Raw genomic sequence first — 13,836 nt, forward strand, 5'->3', positions numbered from 1 at the left:
GTTGAGGGACGTTTGGATTCTTTTTTTTTGATTATTTCTACACTTTAGCTATTACAAATAGTGCTGCTATGAACCTTCATATAGAACGTTTTGTGTGGATATCCTTTCAATTCTCTTGGGTATATACCTGTTAAGTGGAATTGTTGGGTTACATAGTAAAGTAATGCAAAACCACATTTTGAGTCAAGAATGGCATCTTTATAGTATCTGAAGTCCCCTTCCACATTTCACAAGCATCTAGGTACATCTAATTGAACATCTGTATCTCTGCTTTTCCTCAAGCACAAGTGTCCAAGAGACAATATGAGATACATTAAAAAACGTATTCTATTTTTTGGCCATACTCACGGTACATAGAAGTTCCCAGGCCAGGGACTGCCACAAGAGAACTCTTCCATTTTGCTTTTTTGTCTTTTTGAGGGCCACGCCCTACATGCAGGTTTTTGTAGAGCTTTGTTATCTGGCCTAGAAATATAACTACTGTTAGAATATTCCACAGGACATCCATGCAGTGAAGTACTAAGCAGACATTAAAAAAAAGAATGAGGAAGAACCCTATGAAGTGGTACAGTGTGATTTCCAGGCTATATTATTAAGTGGAAAAAAACAAAACAAAACAAAAAGAATGTATAAATAGTATTCTAACTTTTTTTTTTCTTTTTAGGGCCACACCTGTGGCACATGGAAATCCCCAGGCTAGGGGTCCAACTGGAGTTGTAGCTGCCAGCCTACACCACAGCCACAGCCATGCAGGATTCAAGCCAAGTCAGTGACCTATGCCAAAGCTCATGGCAACACTGGGTCCTTAACCCACTGAGCGAGGCCAGGGGTCGAACTTGCATCCTCATGGATACTAGTAGGGTTCATAACCTGCTGAGCCACAATGGGGAACTCTAGGTGGTGTTAGCTTTGAATTGAAGGTGTTAGTATAAACTCATTCTTTTATTTTATTTTTTTTTTAGTTCTCTCCAATGAAAGGGCCTACAAGCAACGATGCCCCAGTTTCTAAGCACTATTCCCCACTAAAAAGAACCAGGGCCACTTGGAGAAATGGCTTATATCAGGTCTGCGACAGGGAATGCACAGAGTAAGTCTTGAACACCTTGTGCCAAAAAGCAAGGACGTGCTCAATAATAATAAGAGTAAGTCTTGAACACCTTGTGCCAAAAAGCAAGGACGTGCTCATATCAAAAGGACACAGGAGCCAGAGTGAAGTGGTTCCCAGTGGACAGTCAGAGCATCAAAGATAATAATGGTGCTAGACTGTAACACATTAAAATAAAAATGCAAGAAAAGAGGTAAGAAAAGGGAAAGTTCTCCTTTACTAAGTCCAGTTAATAAATGTAGAAGGAATTAATAATTAGCAAAATCACCCTTTTGCACTCTTCCAATAACTGATTCAGGCAAGGATCACCAACAGATGCTAAAACCTTTAGGTGTAAGGGCGATGGGGAATAGAATATATACACGATTTCAAAGTATCACCCCCTAGATTATGTACTAATTATAAGAGGAAAAATGTGCTATTGCGACAGAGAAATCTGGTGGACACCCTTTTTTGAAGTGATCAAATTCAGCATCAGCAACATTGGGACAACCTGACATTGTGCTTTCTGATGGCTGCCGGTAAGATATTTAACTTGAATCGCTTTAAAGAAAAAATTAGATGAATTCTTCCCAAAATGTAGTAGTATCATGCAACACAGAGAAAGAGGCTGAACCCTGAATGGATCCCGGACTGAAATGTAAAATGCTCCAATTAAGACAACTGAATAAATTTAAACATGGACTGTATGTTAAACGATATTGAATTAATGTTAAGTTCTTAAGATGTGCTAATAGTATTGTGGCTATGTAGAAAAAAGTATTTTTGGGGTGAAGACTTTCAAAAGGTTCGGGGAAACAAAAACTGGCAGTGTTTAAACTGAATCTAGGTGAAGGGTCGGCTATTTTATTCACCTTTTACTTTAACACCCCGAAAAAAAGGGGGTGTGTGTCAATTCAAAACAACCAACCTGCAAAGGTACCTTTGGCACAGTGACGAAGCGGTAAAGCAACTGATAGCAGAGATGAAAAGGACCCAACCCTTACTTCCATTTCCTGTGCCGTAGTGACGTGTAGTTACCGGGACGCAGACCATGTGACCCAGGTGACTCCTTCTGATTGGAGAAATAGCCGTCGCTCCCTCAGTGCGCAGACACGGAGCCTACGCAGAAAAGTGGATGGGGGCGGGACCAAGTATTTTCTTTGACCAACCGCTTTCCACGAATCCAGCGCGGATAGTCCAATCCAAAGCCGCTAGTAAAGTAGTGACACCAATTCTCCTTTCTCGTAGGACGGGCGGTCTTTCCGGTTCTTTTTTTCCTTTATGCCGCTTCCGGTGGGGGCTGGTAAGGTGTAGGAACTCTGCGAGTCACTTCTGGGCGACTCATTTTTATTTCCGGTCTATGGGACGAAGCTGCGATTTGCCGTTGCCTGTAGCAGCTGCCGGCACCGACGCCGCCATCATGTCGGACACAGACAGCGATGAAGATTCCGCTGGAGGCGGCCCATTTTCTTTAACCGGTTTCCTTTTCGGCAACATCAATGGAGCCGGGCAGCTGGAGGGGGAAAGCGTGTTGGACGATGTGAGGGGGTGGGAGAGGGAATAGGGCTGGAGGGTGGATCGGCTAGGGAATACGTGAAGTGAGGGGAGTTGAGGGTGCTTAGGACAGGAGACTAGAGGGCGCGCTCAACGTGCGAGAAAACCAGAGAAGCGGCTGCGCTGCTAGTGGGTTGTGTTGTAACCCAGAACTAGGGGGCTCGGTTCTGGACGAGGGTTGGGGCCAGAGAGGAGAACGATAGGCAAGACCTGGTACGTCAGCGACGCTGATATGGGTGACTTCCAAGCTAATTCTTCTTGACCAGGGAATAGGAAAAATAGCAGCTTAACCTAGTGATTGCTTTCAAACCATTGCCGTAAGAGCCTTGGCTATTTCTTGAAACTGTCTGCCTTTGTGACCTCACTGACTAGACGTGGCTCTAGAGCAAGAGGACTGATCTGCAACAAATCATGTGGTTCAGGCCCCAGTTCTTAACCATCCAGGGCAGACCCCTTCTGGTTCCAGGGCACTTCTTACATGGTTTTCCCACTGTTCGTTGAGGGTCCTGAAGTAGTTTCCTGTGGCCAGCGGACACTCACCTGTACTCATTTAAGTTCATTATTTCAAGGAGAAAATATTGACCAACAATATTCCTCCTTCCCTGCAATACAAATAAAAGATAGCAATAAAGTTCCTGCCTTTGCTTTCTCTTCGAAATGACCTCAGTTTCCTTAGCCTTTATTCAGAGAACTGCTGTTACATTCATTCAGTCTTGGTAGTGGTTCCTTGAATAATCTTTTTCTTTTCTTTTTTCTTTTTTTGTCTTTTGTTGTTGTTGTTTTGTTGTTGTTGTTGTTGCTATCTCTTGGGCCGCTTCCGCGGCATATGGAGGTTCCCAGGCTAGGGGTTGAATCGGAGCTGTAGCCACCGGCCTACACCAGAGCCACAGCAACGCGGGATCCGAGCCGCGTCTGCGACCTACACCACAACTCACAGCAACGCCGGATCTTTAACCCACTGAGCAAGGGCAGGGACCGAACCCGCGACCTCATGGTTCCTAGTCGGATTCGTTAACCACTGCGCCACGACGGGAACTCCGAATAATCTTTTTCTTACATTACTTTAAATGGTGGTGAAATTGGACATGATAATAAAGATCTGATCAATGTTGAGTTCAGTGGAAGATGTACTTTACAGTTCTCAAATGTGGTGCTCCCTTAGCACATCACTGAGTCATTTTATATATGGATTTATCACTTGTGGAGCTGAGAAATAAGCCTTATGGTGTGGGAAACATTTAGTTAATTGTCTTTGATTCTAGCGCTGTCCCTTTTTCAGGAGTGTAAGAAGCACTTGGCAGGCTTGGGGGCTTTGGGTCTGGGCAGCCTGATCACTGAACTCACAGCAAATGAAGAATTGACTGGGACTGATGGTGCCCTGGTAAATGATGAAGGTGAAGTCTGGGTTGTGTGGAGTAAGATGGGGGAGGAGGCTAGCCACTTACTGTTACGTGTACTTTTCAGCGGGAATTATCTAAGTGAGTGAGAGTTATTTGCTTTTTGTTTAGATCTTCCTCCTCCTTACTTTATAGGATGGATCAGGAGTACAGAAGATGCTGTGGACTATTCAGACATCAATGAGGTAGCAGAAGATGAAAGCCGAAGATATCAACAGACAATGGGGAGCTTGCAGCCCCTGTGCCACTCAGGTGATTCTTTGATGTCATCAGTAAGAATGTTACAGTACATTTTCTTGCTGTGTGGTCCAGTTTCTATACAAGCTTTTTGTCATTGTTCTTTGCTTCTCTTCCTTTGTCAGCTCAGTTTCAAGTAGCTGCTAGCTTCTTTTGTGTTCTGGGGCAGTGTTGCTATACTCAGGCTTTTATTCTTCATACTCGTTAGTCTCAAATTTTTGGTGAATGCCAAATAGGAATGATAATGCTTTCCTCCTTATCATTTGTTATTTAAGTATCTATGGAGTTTACAGTACAGTTTTAGATGGTTTTTAAACTCAGTCTTTGCGTACATGAAATTGGTGTTTCAAGAAGGATTAAGTAGGAACTCCCTTGCGCAGTAGCTTAAGGATCCAGTGTTGTCACGGCAGTGGCTCTGGCCAGTGCTGTGGCATGGGTTCCACCCCTGGCCCAGGAACTTTGGCATGCCGTGGTCATGCCCTCCCCTCAAAAGGATTAAGTATACAATGTAATATCTAAACTAGCATATGTATTTATTGGTTCAACTTCTGTTAATAACTCACTTCCTATCTGCAGACACAATGAACTTAGTGATTGCTCACAACATAGGTTTTCCTCCCTGGTGTTAGGTGCTACATTATAGTATCAGAATGACAGAGCTGGAAGGAGTCTTAGTGATTATTTATTTTTAACTTCATCATAGATATGGAAAACTCTAGCTTCAGAGAACTTTAATAAAATGTGGGGTTTTTTGAGTTTTTTTAATTACTCAATGAATTTTATTACATTTATAGTTGTAAACAATCATCACAACCAAATTTTATAGCATTTCCATCCCAAACCCTCAGTGCATCCCCCTACTCCCCAACCTGTCTCATTTGGAAACTAAGTTTTTCAAAGTCTTTGAGTCAGTATCTGTTCTGCAAAGTTCATTGTGACCTTTTTTTAGATTCCACATGTAAGTGATAGCATTTGATGTTGTTGTCTCACTGTCTGACTGACTTCACTTAGCGTGATAATTTCTAGGTCTATCCATGTTGCTGCAAATGCCATTATTTCCTTTTCATGGCTGAGTAATGTTCTACTGTGTATATGTACCGCATTTTCTTTATCCACTCCTCCACTGATGGACATTAGGTTGTTTCCATGTCTTGGCTATTGTATATGGTGCTGCAATGAACATTGGAGTACATATATCTTTTTGAGTCATGGTTTTCTCTAGATAGACACCAAGGAGTGGAAAATGTGGGGTTTTATCAAAAGTTCTGGTGGCAGATCTTGACTAATTCACCATTTCAGTTTATTAAGCATTGAATGAAGACCTGTTATGTACAATAAACGGTGATAGATAGTGTAGTAGATTTTCTAGTATAGTGCATTTTCTGATTTTGAGGAGCTCAGTTCTTTGGTCTGGAACTTAGATCTGCTGGTCATGGTTCATTCTTTCCACTGCCCTATACTGCCTTTCACTGCTTGGGATTTTTGTATGAAGTTGTTCATTGTTTATTCATTGTTCACCTCTTTGAATTAGATTTCACACTGCTGAGAAATGTAGATAAAACCTTGATAAATACCTGAACTTAGTTTCTTCAGAGCCAGTTAATGGATTTGGGTGCTTCTTATATAAAGAGGATTAACTGCATCACATACAAGAAGTAACTTAGAAAAATTGAAGATACAGGCATTATCTTCAGAGGTATTGTTATTGTTTGGGGAAGGTGAGTTAAATGAATGCAAAACGTAATTATTCATAACAAGACATAAACCATCTGCTAGCTAATATTTCTGTGTAGAGTGTTAAATTTAGTTTTGAGGGACTGCCAGACTAGCCAAGTCAGGTAGAGTAACTATTAGTTTGAGCACCCTGACAGGTTGAGGGGGAGGTGGTAGCAGCTCACACTTTCAAGGGATATTGTAATTTTCAGGTTTGGATTTGTTGTCTTGGCTAGGGATGGTAAGGAAGAGGATAGGTGTGGGTTTCTTAGTTGAGTTGTATGAGCTGACCTGGAAAAGGAGGATGCTGTATTTGATAGAGTCTCAGTACTCTGGGATGCTCATTTCCAAGTTCTCTTGTCCTCTAAGGGTATGCCCTTATTTTTATCTATGCCCTTAGCGTCCTTCTTCCCTGGCATTGGCCCCTTCACATGGCTTGATTTATAAGGGTTTTCTTTGGAATAATTGGAAGTGGGTGGAGGTCATTAGAAAAGGCTTCAGGGGAATTCCTGTTGTGGCACAGCGGAAACGAATCCGACTAAGGAACCATGAGGTTGTGGGTTTGATCCCTGGCCTCGCTCAGTCGGTTCAGGATCTGGTGTTGCCATGAGCTGTGGTGTAGGTCGCAGACGCTGCTCAGATCTGGCGTTGCTGTGGCTCTGGTGTAGGCTGGAAGCTGTAACTCCAATTAGACCCCTAGCCTGGGAACCTCCATATGCTGCAGGTGCGGCCCTGAAAAGACAGAAAGACAAAAAAAAGAAATAGAAAGAGGCTTCATGGAGGTGAGTTTTGAGCAAAATTTGGAAAGATAGCGTTTGATGGAGAGGAAGCAGCAGGGTATTTTGGTTTGGAAAGATGTCTCGTGTAAAGGTTTAGAGTTATAAATATGCAAGTAGGGTGGGGGGAATTGGCCAGCAGGTTTTTTTGAAAGGAGTGGAGAATATACTGCCAGATAGCAAGGACCAGCCATAGAGCAATTTGACAGCACCTTTATGTGTGCATTACTTGGGATTTTATGTCATAGAGAATTGTAAACCAATATAGATTGTTGAGTAAGAGGCAAGGTGGTGTAAGGAAAAGATGGACTTTGGAGTCAGAATGTCATAGGTTCAAATCCCAACTCCATATTTAGTCTGACCCTGTGAAAGTTGCCTAGTCTCGGAGGCTTGGATTTCTCATTTGTACTAATCCTCAGTTTTCTTGTCTGCAATAAATGTATTAATATCTACCTCATTAATAGGACTTTGGTGGAAATTTAAGTTTATCATCACATGGTATGAAAGCACCTATGTTGAACAGTGTCATGGTAGATGCTCCGTAAGTGTTAGTTGCTTTTCTTTCCTAAATACAAATGAAAAGTGGTACTTGTTGCTTTGGAGTCTTGATTAGAAAAAAGGTAAAAGGGCAGGCTAACTTGGAGACTGTTCTTATGGGCTAGATGTAAAGTTATCAAGGTCTGGAGTAGAGTGACAATTGTAGAAAGTGATAGGCAGGGTCAAACTTGAGAGTTGCTGATAAAACATTGGTGGGACTTGGTGTATAAGGAAGTGTGTTAGAAAGAGTATAGGCCTTGTTGTTAAACCAGGCTCGAATTCTGACTTTGTCACTTAAAACTGCATGGCCCTGAGTAAGTCACTTAACTTCTGTATTTAAGAATAATTGCTAATTTTGTGGCATTATTGGGAGGATTATAGATAAAATGGCTAAAACATCTGGCGCATAATGGGAACTCAGGAAATGGAAGTTTCTGTAATGACTACTTGATTGATTAGTAAAGGCATGTTAAAGGTAAGAGGTTGATGACAAAGACAGGAGGCTAAGTCATAAGGTGGGGAAGTGAAGATGGAGGTGGTATTGATAGTAACAAAAGGGAATTTAAAAGAGATGAAGGATATTTTAGTTTGATATGAAGTGCACTTGAATATTGGGATGGAAAGGCTCTTTAGGCAGTAGAACATGCAGGGCAATTGTAGAGGGGCTGATAAGTCAGGGCAAGACATACAGATTTGAGTTTCTTCTGGATAAAGGTGATTCTTGAGGAAGGGAATGGAGAGTATATAGAGGAATAAAAGAGTGTTAGGACTAAGTACTGAGTAATTCCAGAGGTTAAAGGGTTGTGAAAAGAATACTAGGATGCAGAAGGTAGACAGAAAACAATGTGTCAAAGACTTAGGAGATGAGAAGAAAGTTCAGTCTTAAACTGACAAAGAAGAATGTTTAATTCAGTTATGAGATTGAGCAAGGTGAAAAGACAAACGGGTTTGACCAGGAGAAGGAGTAAAGGTTTTAAACAGTTCTTGGGAGCTTCCAAAATTCCAATTTGGCAATATGGTGTCATCTCTTTTTTTTAATTTATGCGTTTATTTATTACCATTTTGTTTCAAAAGATTCTGTAACATTTTAGGAGAAAGTTTAGTTCACAGCTGCCAATATTACTAAAAAAGTTCCATGTTAAGAAACAAGCACATATATAAACCTCTTCGAAGCAAGCCAAACCAAGCAAGTCATTTGTTTCTGTAGGAAATTGTGTGCCTCAACAGGGAGGGAGGAGGGAGTGTGGTAAATCATCTCTAGTAGGAGCCGTGGGATAGCGGGGACTTTGTACACATTTTTTTCACTGGTACATACACAAAACCTAAGACCAGGTCTGACACATATGAGGTGCTTAATATTTGTTGGATGGATGTTTATTTAACAAAATCCATAGAGGGTCATTGTATATCATGTCATCTCTTTCTAGAGGCAGAAGCTGCATCTCCTATGTGTTCGTAAGGGAGCCACATAATTCTTCCCGTGGTACTTTAAATTCTTGAGTGACAAGGGAGCTTAGGGCTGTTGTGTGATGTTCTGGATATTGAGGAGATCTCTTTTTTGATTTTATTAGATTATGATGAGGATGACTATGATGCTGATTGTGAAGACATTGATTGCAAGTTGATGCCTCCTCCACCTCCACCCCCAGGACCCATGAAGAAAGATAAGGACCAGGATGCTATTACTGGTGGTAAGTAGAGACTGTCTACTTCTGTCTAAGGAGCAAGTTCCATTCTTAAGTCCAGGTCTTTGGCATGAATATAGGGGACTATTAAAATTAAGCTGCTAGGAAAGGATACAGGTTCTAGTTATAATTTTCAAATTTCAGTGTTAAAGGGAAATTTTACTTCTAAAAAATTTGGCAACAGTATTTTAACATGTGTTCAAGAAAAAGTAGTTTAGGTCAGTGTGGCTTTTAAATCTGGCAGCCCATCAGAATCTTTGAAAAAAGACTCTGAGCCCTGGAGAATCTGATTCAGAGGATCTGGGGTAGAGCTCAGGAATTTCCAAGAATTCTTCAAGTAATTTCTGATGCAACTGATGTCTGCATACTGATATTTGGAAGCTCTCTGTTCAGATGACAGTCTTTAAATGAAATGATTAAAACGAGAAGGCATCTAGAATGTGTATAAATCATTTAGAGCCAGCTGTCAGATTCAGAGATCAGAGGCAGGGTCTTTAGTGATAGCCCACCTATTCCGATGTCTGCAGCAGTAGTAAGTAACCCCTTGTGTTCTAGGCCACAAGATTGGGGAAGAACAGTGTCTTTGCTCTCCTGTGTTTTGCGGCTTTCGTCAACCTAAATGCCTCCTGTTAGAGTTTTAAGCCATTTCCTTCTTAGTCTGCAGGCTAAGTAGCATTTGGTAATTTCGTGGCATAGATCTTACTTTATGCTAAATAATTTCATTGTTATCCCATAGGCTTAAAAAACTCTCCAGTTTATGGTTCTCTGAATCAGACATGATAAGGCCTGACTGGTATAAAAGTGTAATGTAATTTTTTATTTGTCACATTTCTTTAACCTAATATACTTACAGAAAGTAGTAAATGTAGTAATAGTGTTTGTTTTCTCTCATCACAACCCCAGGGTACCAGGTACAAGGTGAGTTTGGGATGGTGGGAGATAATGAGTTGGAATGAGTTTGGGGTTGCGTACTGGTAATCTGGGTGCTTGGAACTGTATCCCCTGCCATTGAGCCACGCATATAGCCTAGAGTGGGTATTGACTGAATTTGAGGAAATATGCTCACAGTTACATGCCAAAGGGGTTTCTCTTCCTTGTTGCAGTGTCTGAGGATGGAGAAGGCATCATCTTGCCCTCCATCATTGCCCCTTCCTCTTTGGCCTCAGAGAAAGTGGACTTCAGTAGTTCCTCTGACTCAGAATCTGAGATGGGACCTCAGGAAGCAACACGGGCAGAATCTGAGGATGGGAAGCTGACCCTACCATTGGCTGGGATTATGCAGCATGATGCCACCAAGCTGTTGCCAAGTGTCACAGAACTTTTCCCAGAATTTCGTCCTGGGAAGGTAACTTTCTTTGGAGAATTGCCCACATTGCAAATCACTGCCCTCCTAATACCTAGCTGTGTTGTTAAGATGTTGAGTATAGAATGGAGGTTTCCTAAAGATTTCCTTATTCAGTGGTGTTATATCAGGTCTTTTTTAAGTTTTATGCCTTGATAATACATGTGATTTGGATAGTTCTTATTAGACATTGTCCTTGCTGTCTTAAAAGAACCAGTCCAAATTATTAAGGAATACTTTGCTTTTTTGGTAGATGTTACAAATCCGAGTTCAGCATTTCTTGATCCCTCCCTCACAGTTGAGTGGACTCTTTAAGGGAGTTTCCACACCCAGAGCTAGTTTTCCTATCTGGCATTGAGTCTCTGACATAGTAACATGTTTTGTGTTTTAGGTATTACGCTTCCTACGTCTTTTCGGACCAGGGAAGAATGTCCCATCTGTTTGGCGGAGTGCTCGGAGAAAGAGGAAGAAGAAGCACCGTGAGCTAATACAGGAAGAGCAGATCCAGGAGGTGGAGTGCTCCGTAGAATCAGAAGTCAACCAGAAGTCTTTGTGGAACTATGACTACGCTCCACCACCACCTCCAGAGCAGTGTCTCTCTGATGATGAAGTAGGCAAAGTAGAGACCTGGAATTAAGACCTGTGAAGGGAACAAATGAGTTCTCCCTAACTTATGTCTAATAGAAAATAACATTTTGGCAGGCAGCATCCTGTGCTGATGATCATTAAGAAATCATGATTTCAGTCCCAGTGGTTGTCCTTTCTCTGTTGTAATAGAAAAGTATTGGGTTCAGGCAGATGGTGATACAGTGGTGAATAGGAAAGTTGAATGACAGGCAGAGTGTGCCATCATACACCTCCATTGTCTACATTCTAACTCCAGTCCTACTCAAGAATCATCCTTTTGGCTTCTCTAAGTTCCCCTCCTGCCTGTTAATTCCTTATAGCCTTGGGGCATCTGGGATCAGAATGTCCCCCTCCCCTTCTCTTGTTCTGTTACAGATCACAATGATGGCTCCTGTGGAGTCCAAGTTTTCCCAATCAACTGGAGATATAGATAAAGTGACAGACACCAAACCGAGAGTGGCTGAGTGGCGTTATGGACCTGCCCGACTGTGGTATGATATGCTGGGTGTTCCTGAAGATGGCAGTGGGTTTGACTATGGGTTCAAACTGAGGAAGATGGAACATGAACCTGTGACAAAATGTAGAATGATAGAGGTAAGCAACACTGGTATGTAAGAAAAGAATCTGTGCCCAGAGCCCTGTTAGTTTTACTTTACTTTTCAGTTGGGGGGGTGGTATTGTATAGGGTTTCTTTGGTGGAAGATTGAGTTGTCTAAGCCTTTGGTTTGGTATGGTAGATCACCCTGGCAACTCAGCCCCATTGCAGTTACTCTGTTTGTGAAATGAGTGCTGTGCCAGTCTAGAAGTGGGAGGAGGCAGGTATTCCTTCATCGTCAGATTCTTCCCTCAAGTCTGGGACCATATTTGATGTATCTGATGTATCTCTTGTGGGATTTGGAGTGGGAACTTTGACCAGTGACCATTCAGGGATTTGTTGTTCCTCCCCTACTTCTGTAGGACTTCAGGAAACTTGAGGAAAGCAGTGGCACTGATCTCCTGGCTGATGAAAACTTCCTGATGGTGACACAGCTGCACTGGGAGGATGATATCATCTGGGATGGGGAGGATGTCAAACACAAAGGGACAAAACCTCAGCGTGCAAGCCTGGCAGGCTGGCTTCCTTCTAGCATGACTAGGAATGCCATGGCTTACAATGTTCAGCAAGGTGTGCTTCTGTACCTGCTGTATCCAGCACACTGTCCTTCATCTCAGTCATCTTAAATGGGCTTAGCTGCGATCTTTTCTGCTACTGAGGGACACTGAAATGTTTTGGATATGAGCCCTAATTCTAGTCCATAATAATTTTTTACACTATTAATAAGCTAGGATGGACTCTGATTTCTCATTAGAAAAATGTGGTAACTACTTTGAAGTTAAAGATCTTTCTGAACTCTAACAGTGCTTTTATGTTTAGAATTTCTTTTGTTTCCAAAGGTCCTTTATCATTCTAGAATTTGCTTTTTCCCTCCTTAAATACACTTGCACACATGCAAAAGGTATGCTATACTTAATGTAAAAAACTTTGAAAATACAGTACAGTATCAGAAAAATCACTGGTGGAGTTCCCATTGTGGCTCAGAGGAAACGAATCTGACTAGCATCCATGAGGACACAGCTCGGATCCCATATTGCATGTCTGCGGTGTACGCCAGTGGCTACAGCTCCAATTTGACCCCTAGCCCAGGAGCCTCCATATGCTGTGGATTCGGCCCTAAAAAGCAAAAAAAAAAAAAAAAAAAAAAAAATCACTGGTAATCTTGCTATCTAGAGACTATCAGCTCTTAGTTTTTTGGTGTTTTGCATTCCGTTTTCTGTTTTGTGTGTATGTAGCTGAGCTCATTCCTATAGATACAGTGTTTTATGTTGTGCGTTTCACTGAACATATTACTGTCATTTAAAGTTCTTCATAAAAAGTTTTTATTTCAATTCAAGCAGAATCTTTTTTTTAAATTTATTTTTTATTGTTATTTCCTCCAACACACTTTTTTTTTTCCCCACTGTACAGCATGGGGACCCAGTTACACATACATTGTATACATAATTTTTTCTCCCATTATAAAAAGTGTTTAATGACATGGGGAACACATTTTAATTTTAATTTTTATTTTATTTTTTGTCTTGTCTTTTTAGGGCCGCACTTGCAGCATGTGGAGGTTCCCAGGCTAGGGGTCTAATCAGAGCTGTAGCCACCAGCCTACTCCACAGCCATAGCAATGGCAGATTCTGCGACCTACACCACAGCTCAAGGCAATACCAGATTCTTGACCCACTGAACGAGGCTGGGGATCGAACCTGCAACTTTATGGTTCCTAGTCGGATTGTTTCCACTGAGCCACAACGGGAACTCCAAGGGGCACTCATTTTAAATGGGAAAAACCCAGATATGAAGTGGCATATTTGATACTCCGTTTGTGTAAAGAAAAAAGCACACTATAAACAAAGTTTACTGTAAGGAAATAAACCATGGAGTTCACAGTGGTTCTTTCTGGTTTGTAAGATCACAAACAGCTTCAGTTTTCTTCTTTATACCTTTTCTATATTTTCCACATTTTCTTGAGTTAATCTGCATTACTTTTATAATTCAAAGGAAAATCGAAAATGGTCTTGTTTTTTATTTTTTTGGCCATGCCCTTGGCATGTGTCAGTTCTCAGGCTAGGGATTGAATCCAAGCCACAGGAGTGACAAAGCTGAGTCCTTAACCACCAGGCCACCAAGGAACACCTGTCTTTTTAAATCTAAGAAATCATTTTTTTCCTTCTTCCTTCCATTCTTCCACTAACACTTTATTGGTTACAAAGTAGTCTTACGTAGATATTTTTCATATATTGCCAATAATTATTAAATGTATGTATGACTACATTTATTGTTAGTGTATTTTAC

General features: G+C 41.4%; 1 protein-coding gene and 1 long non-coding RNA gene across 5 annotated transcripts in view; one reads left to right on the top strand and one right to left on the bottom strand.

The window, feature by feature from the left end:
- LOC110257711 lies at positions 21–2,103 on the bottom strand. The gene is made up of 2 exons (XR_002340621.1): positions 2,016–2,103; positions 21–465 (listed from the first exon to the last, which is right to left on the bottom strand). It is a non-coding gene; the product is annotated as an uncharacterized LOC110257711 (long non-coding RNA).
- TAF1 (TATA-box binding protein associated factor 1) overlaps positions 2,080–13,836 on the top strand; it is an 84,490-nt gene continuing 72,733 nt past the window's right edge. For 3 of the 4 annotated variants that reach the window (XM_021079951.1, XM_021079950.1, XM_021079952.1), the window contains exons 1-8: positions 2,080–2,627; positions 3,921–4,035; positions 4,174–4,290; positions 8,873–8,992; positions 10,090–10,331; positions 10,720–10,938; positions 11,331–11,549; positions 11,913–12,120. In XM_021079951.1, the coding sequence (XP_020935610.1) occupies positions 2,223–2,627; positions 3,921–4,035; positions 4,174–4,290; positions 8,873–8,992; positions 10,090–10,331; positions 10,720–10,938; positions 11,331–11,549; positions 11,913–12,120 (1,645 nt within the window). In that variant the 5' untranslated portion in view covers positions 2,080–2,222. The remainder of the gene's footprint in view (positions 2,628–3,920; positions 4,036–4,173; positions 4,291–8,872; positions 8,993–10,089; positions 10,332–10,719; positions 10,939–11,330; positions 11,550–11,912; positions 12,121–13,836) is intronic. The other variant, XM_021079953.1, reaches the window with a different exon arrangement.

Source organism: Sus scrofa, chromosome X, assembly GCF_000003025.6.
Source record: "Sus scrofa isolate TJ Tabasco breed Duroc chromosome X, Sscrofa11.1, whole genome shotgun sequence".
In the NCBI taxonomy this organism is placed as follows: domain Eukaryota; kingdom Metazoa; phylum Chordata; class Mammalia; order Artiodactyla; family Suidae; genus Sus; species Sus scrofa.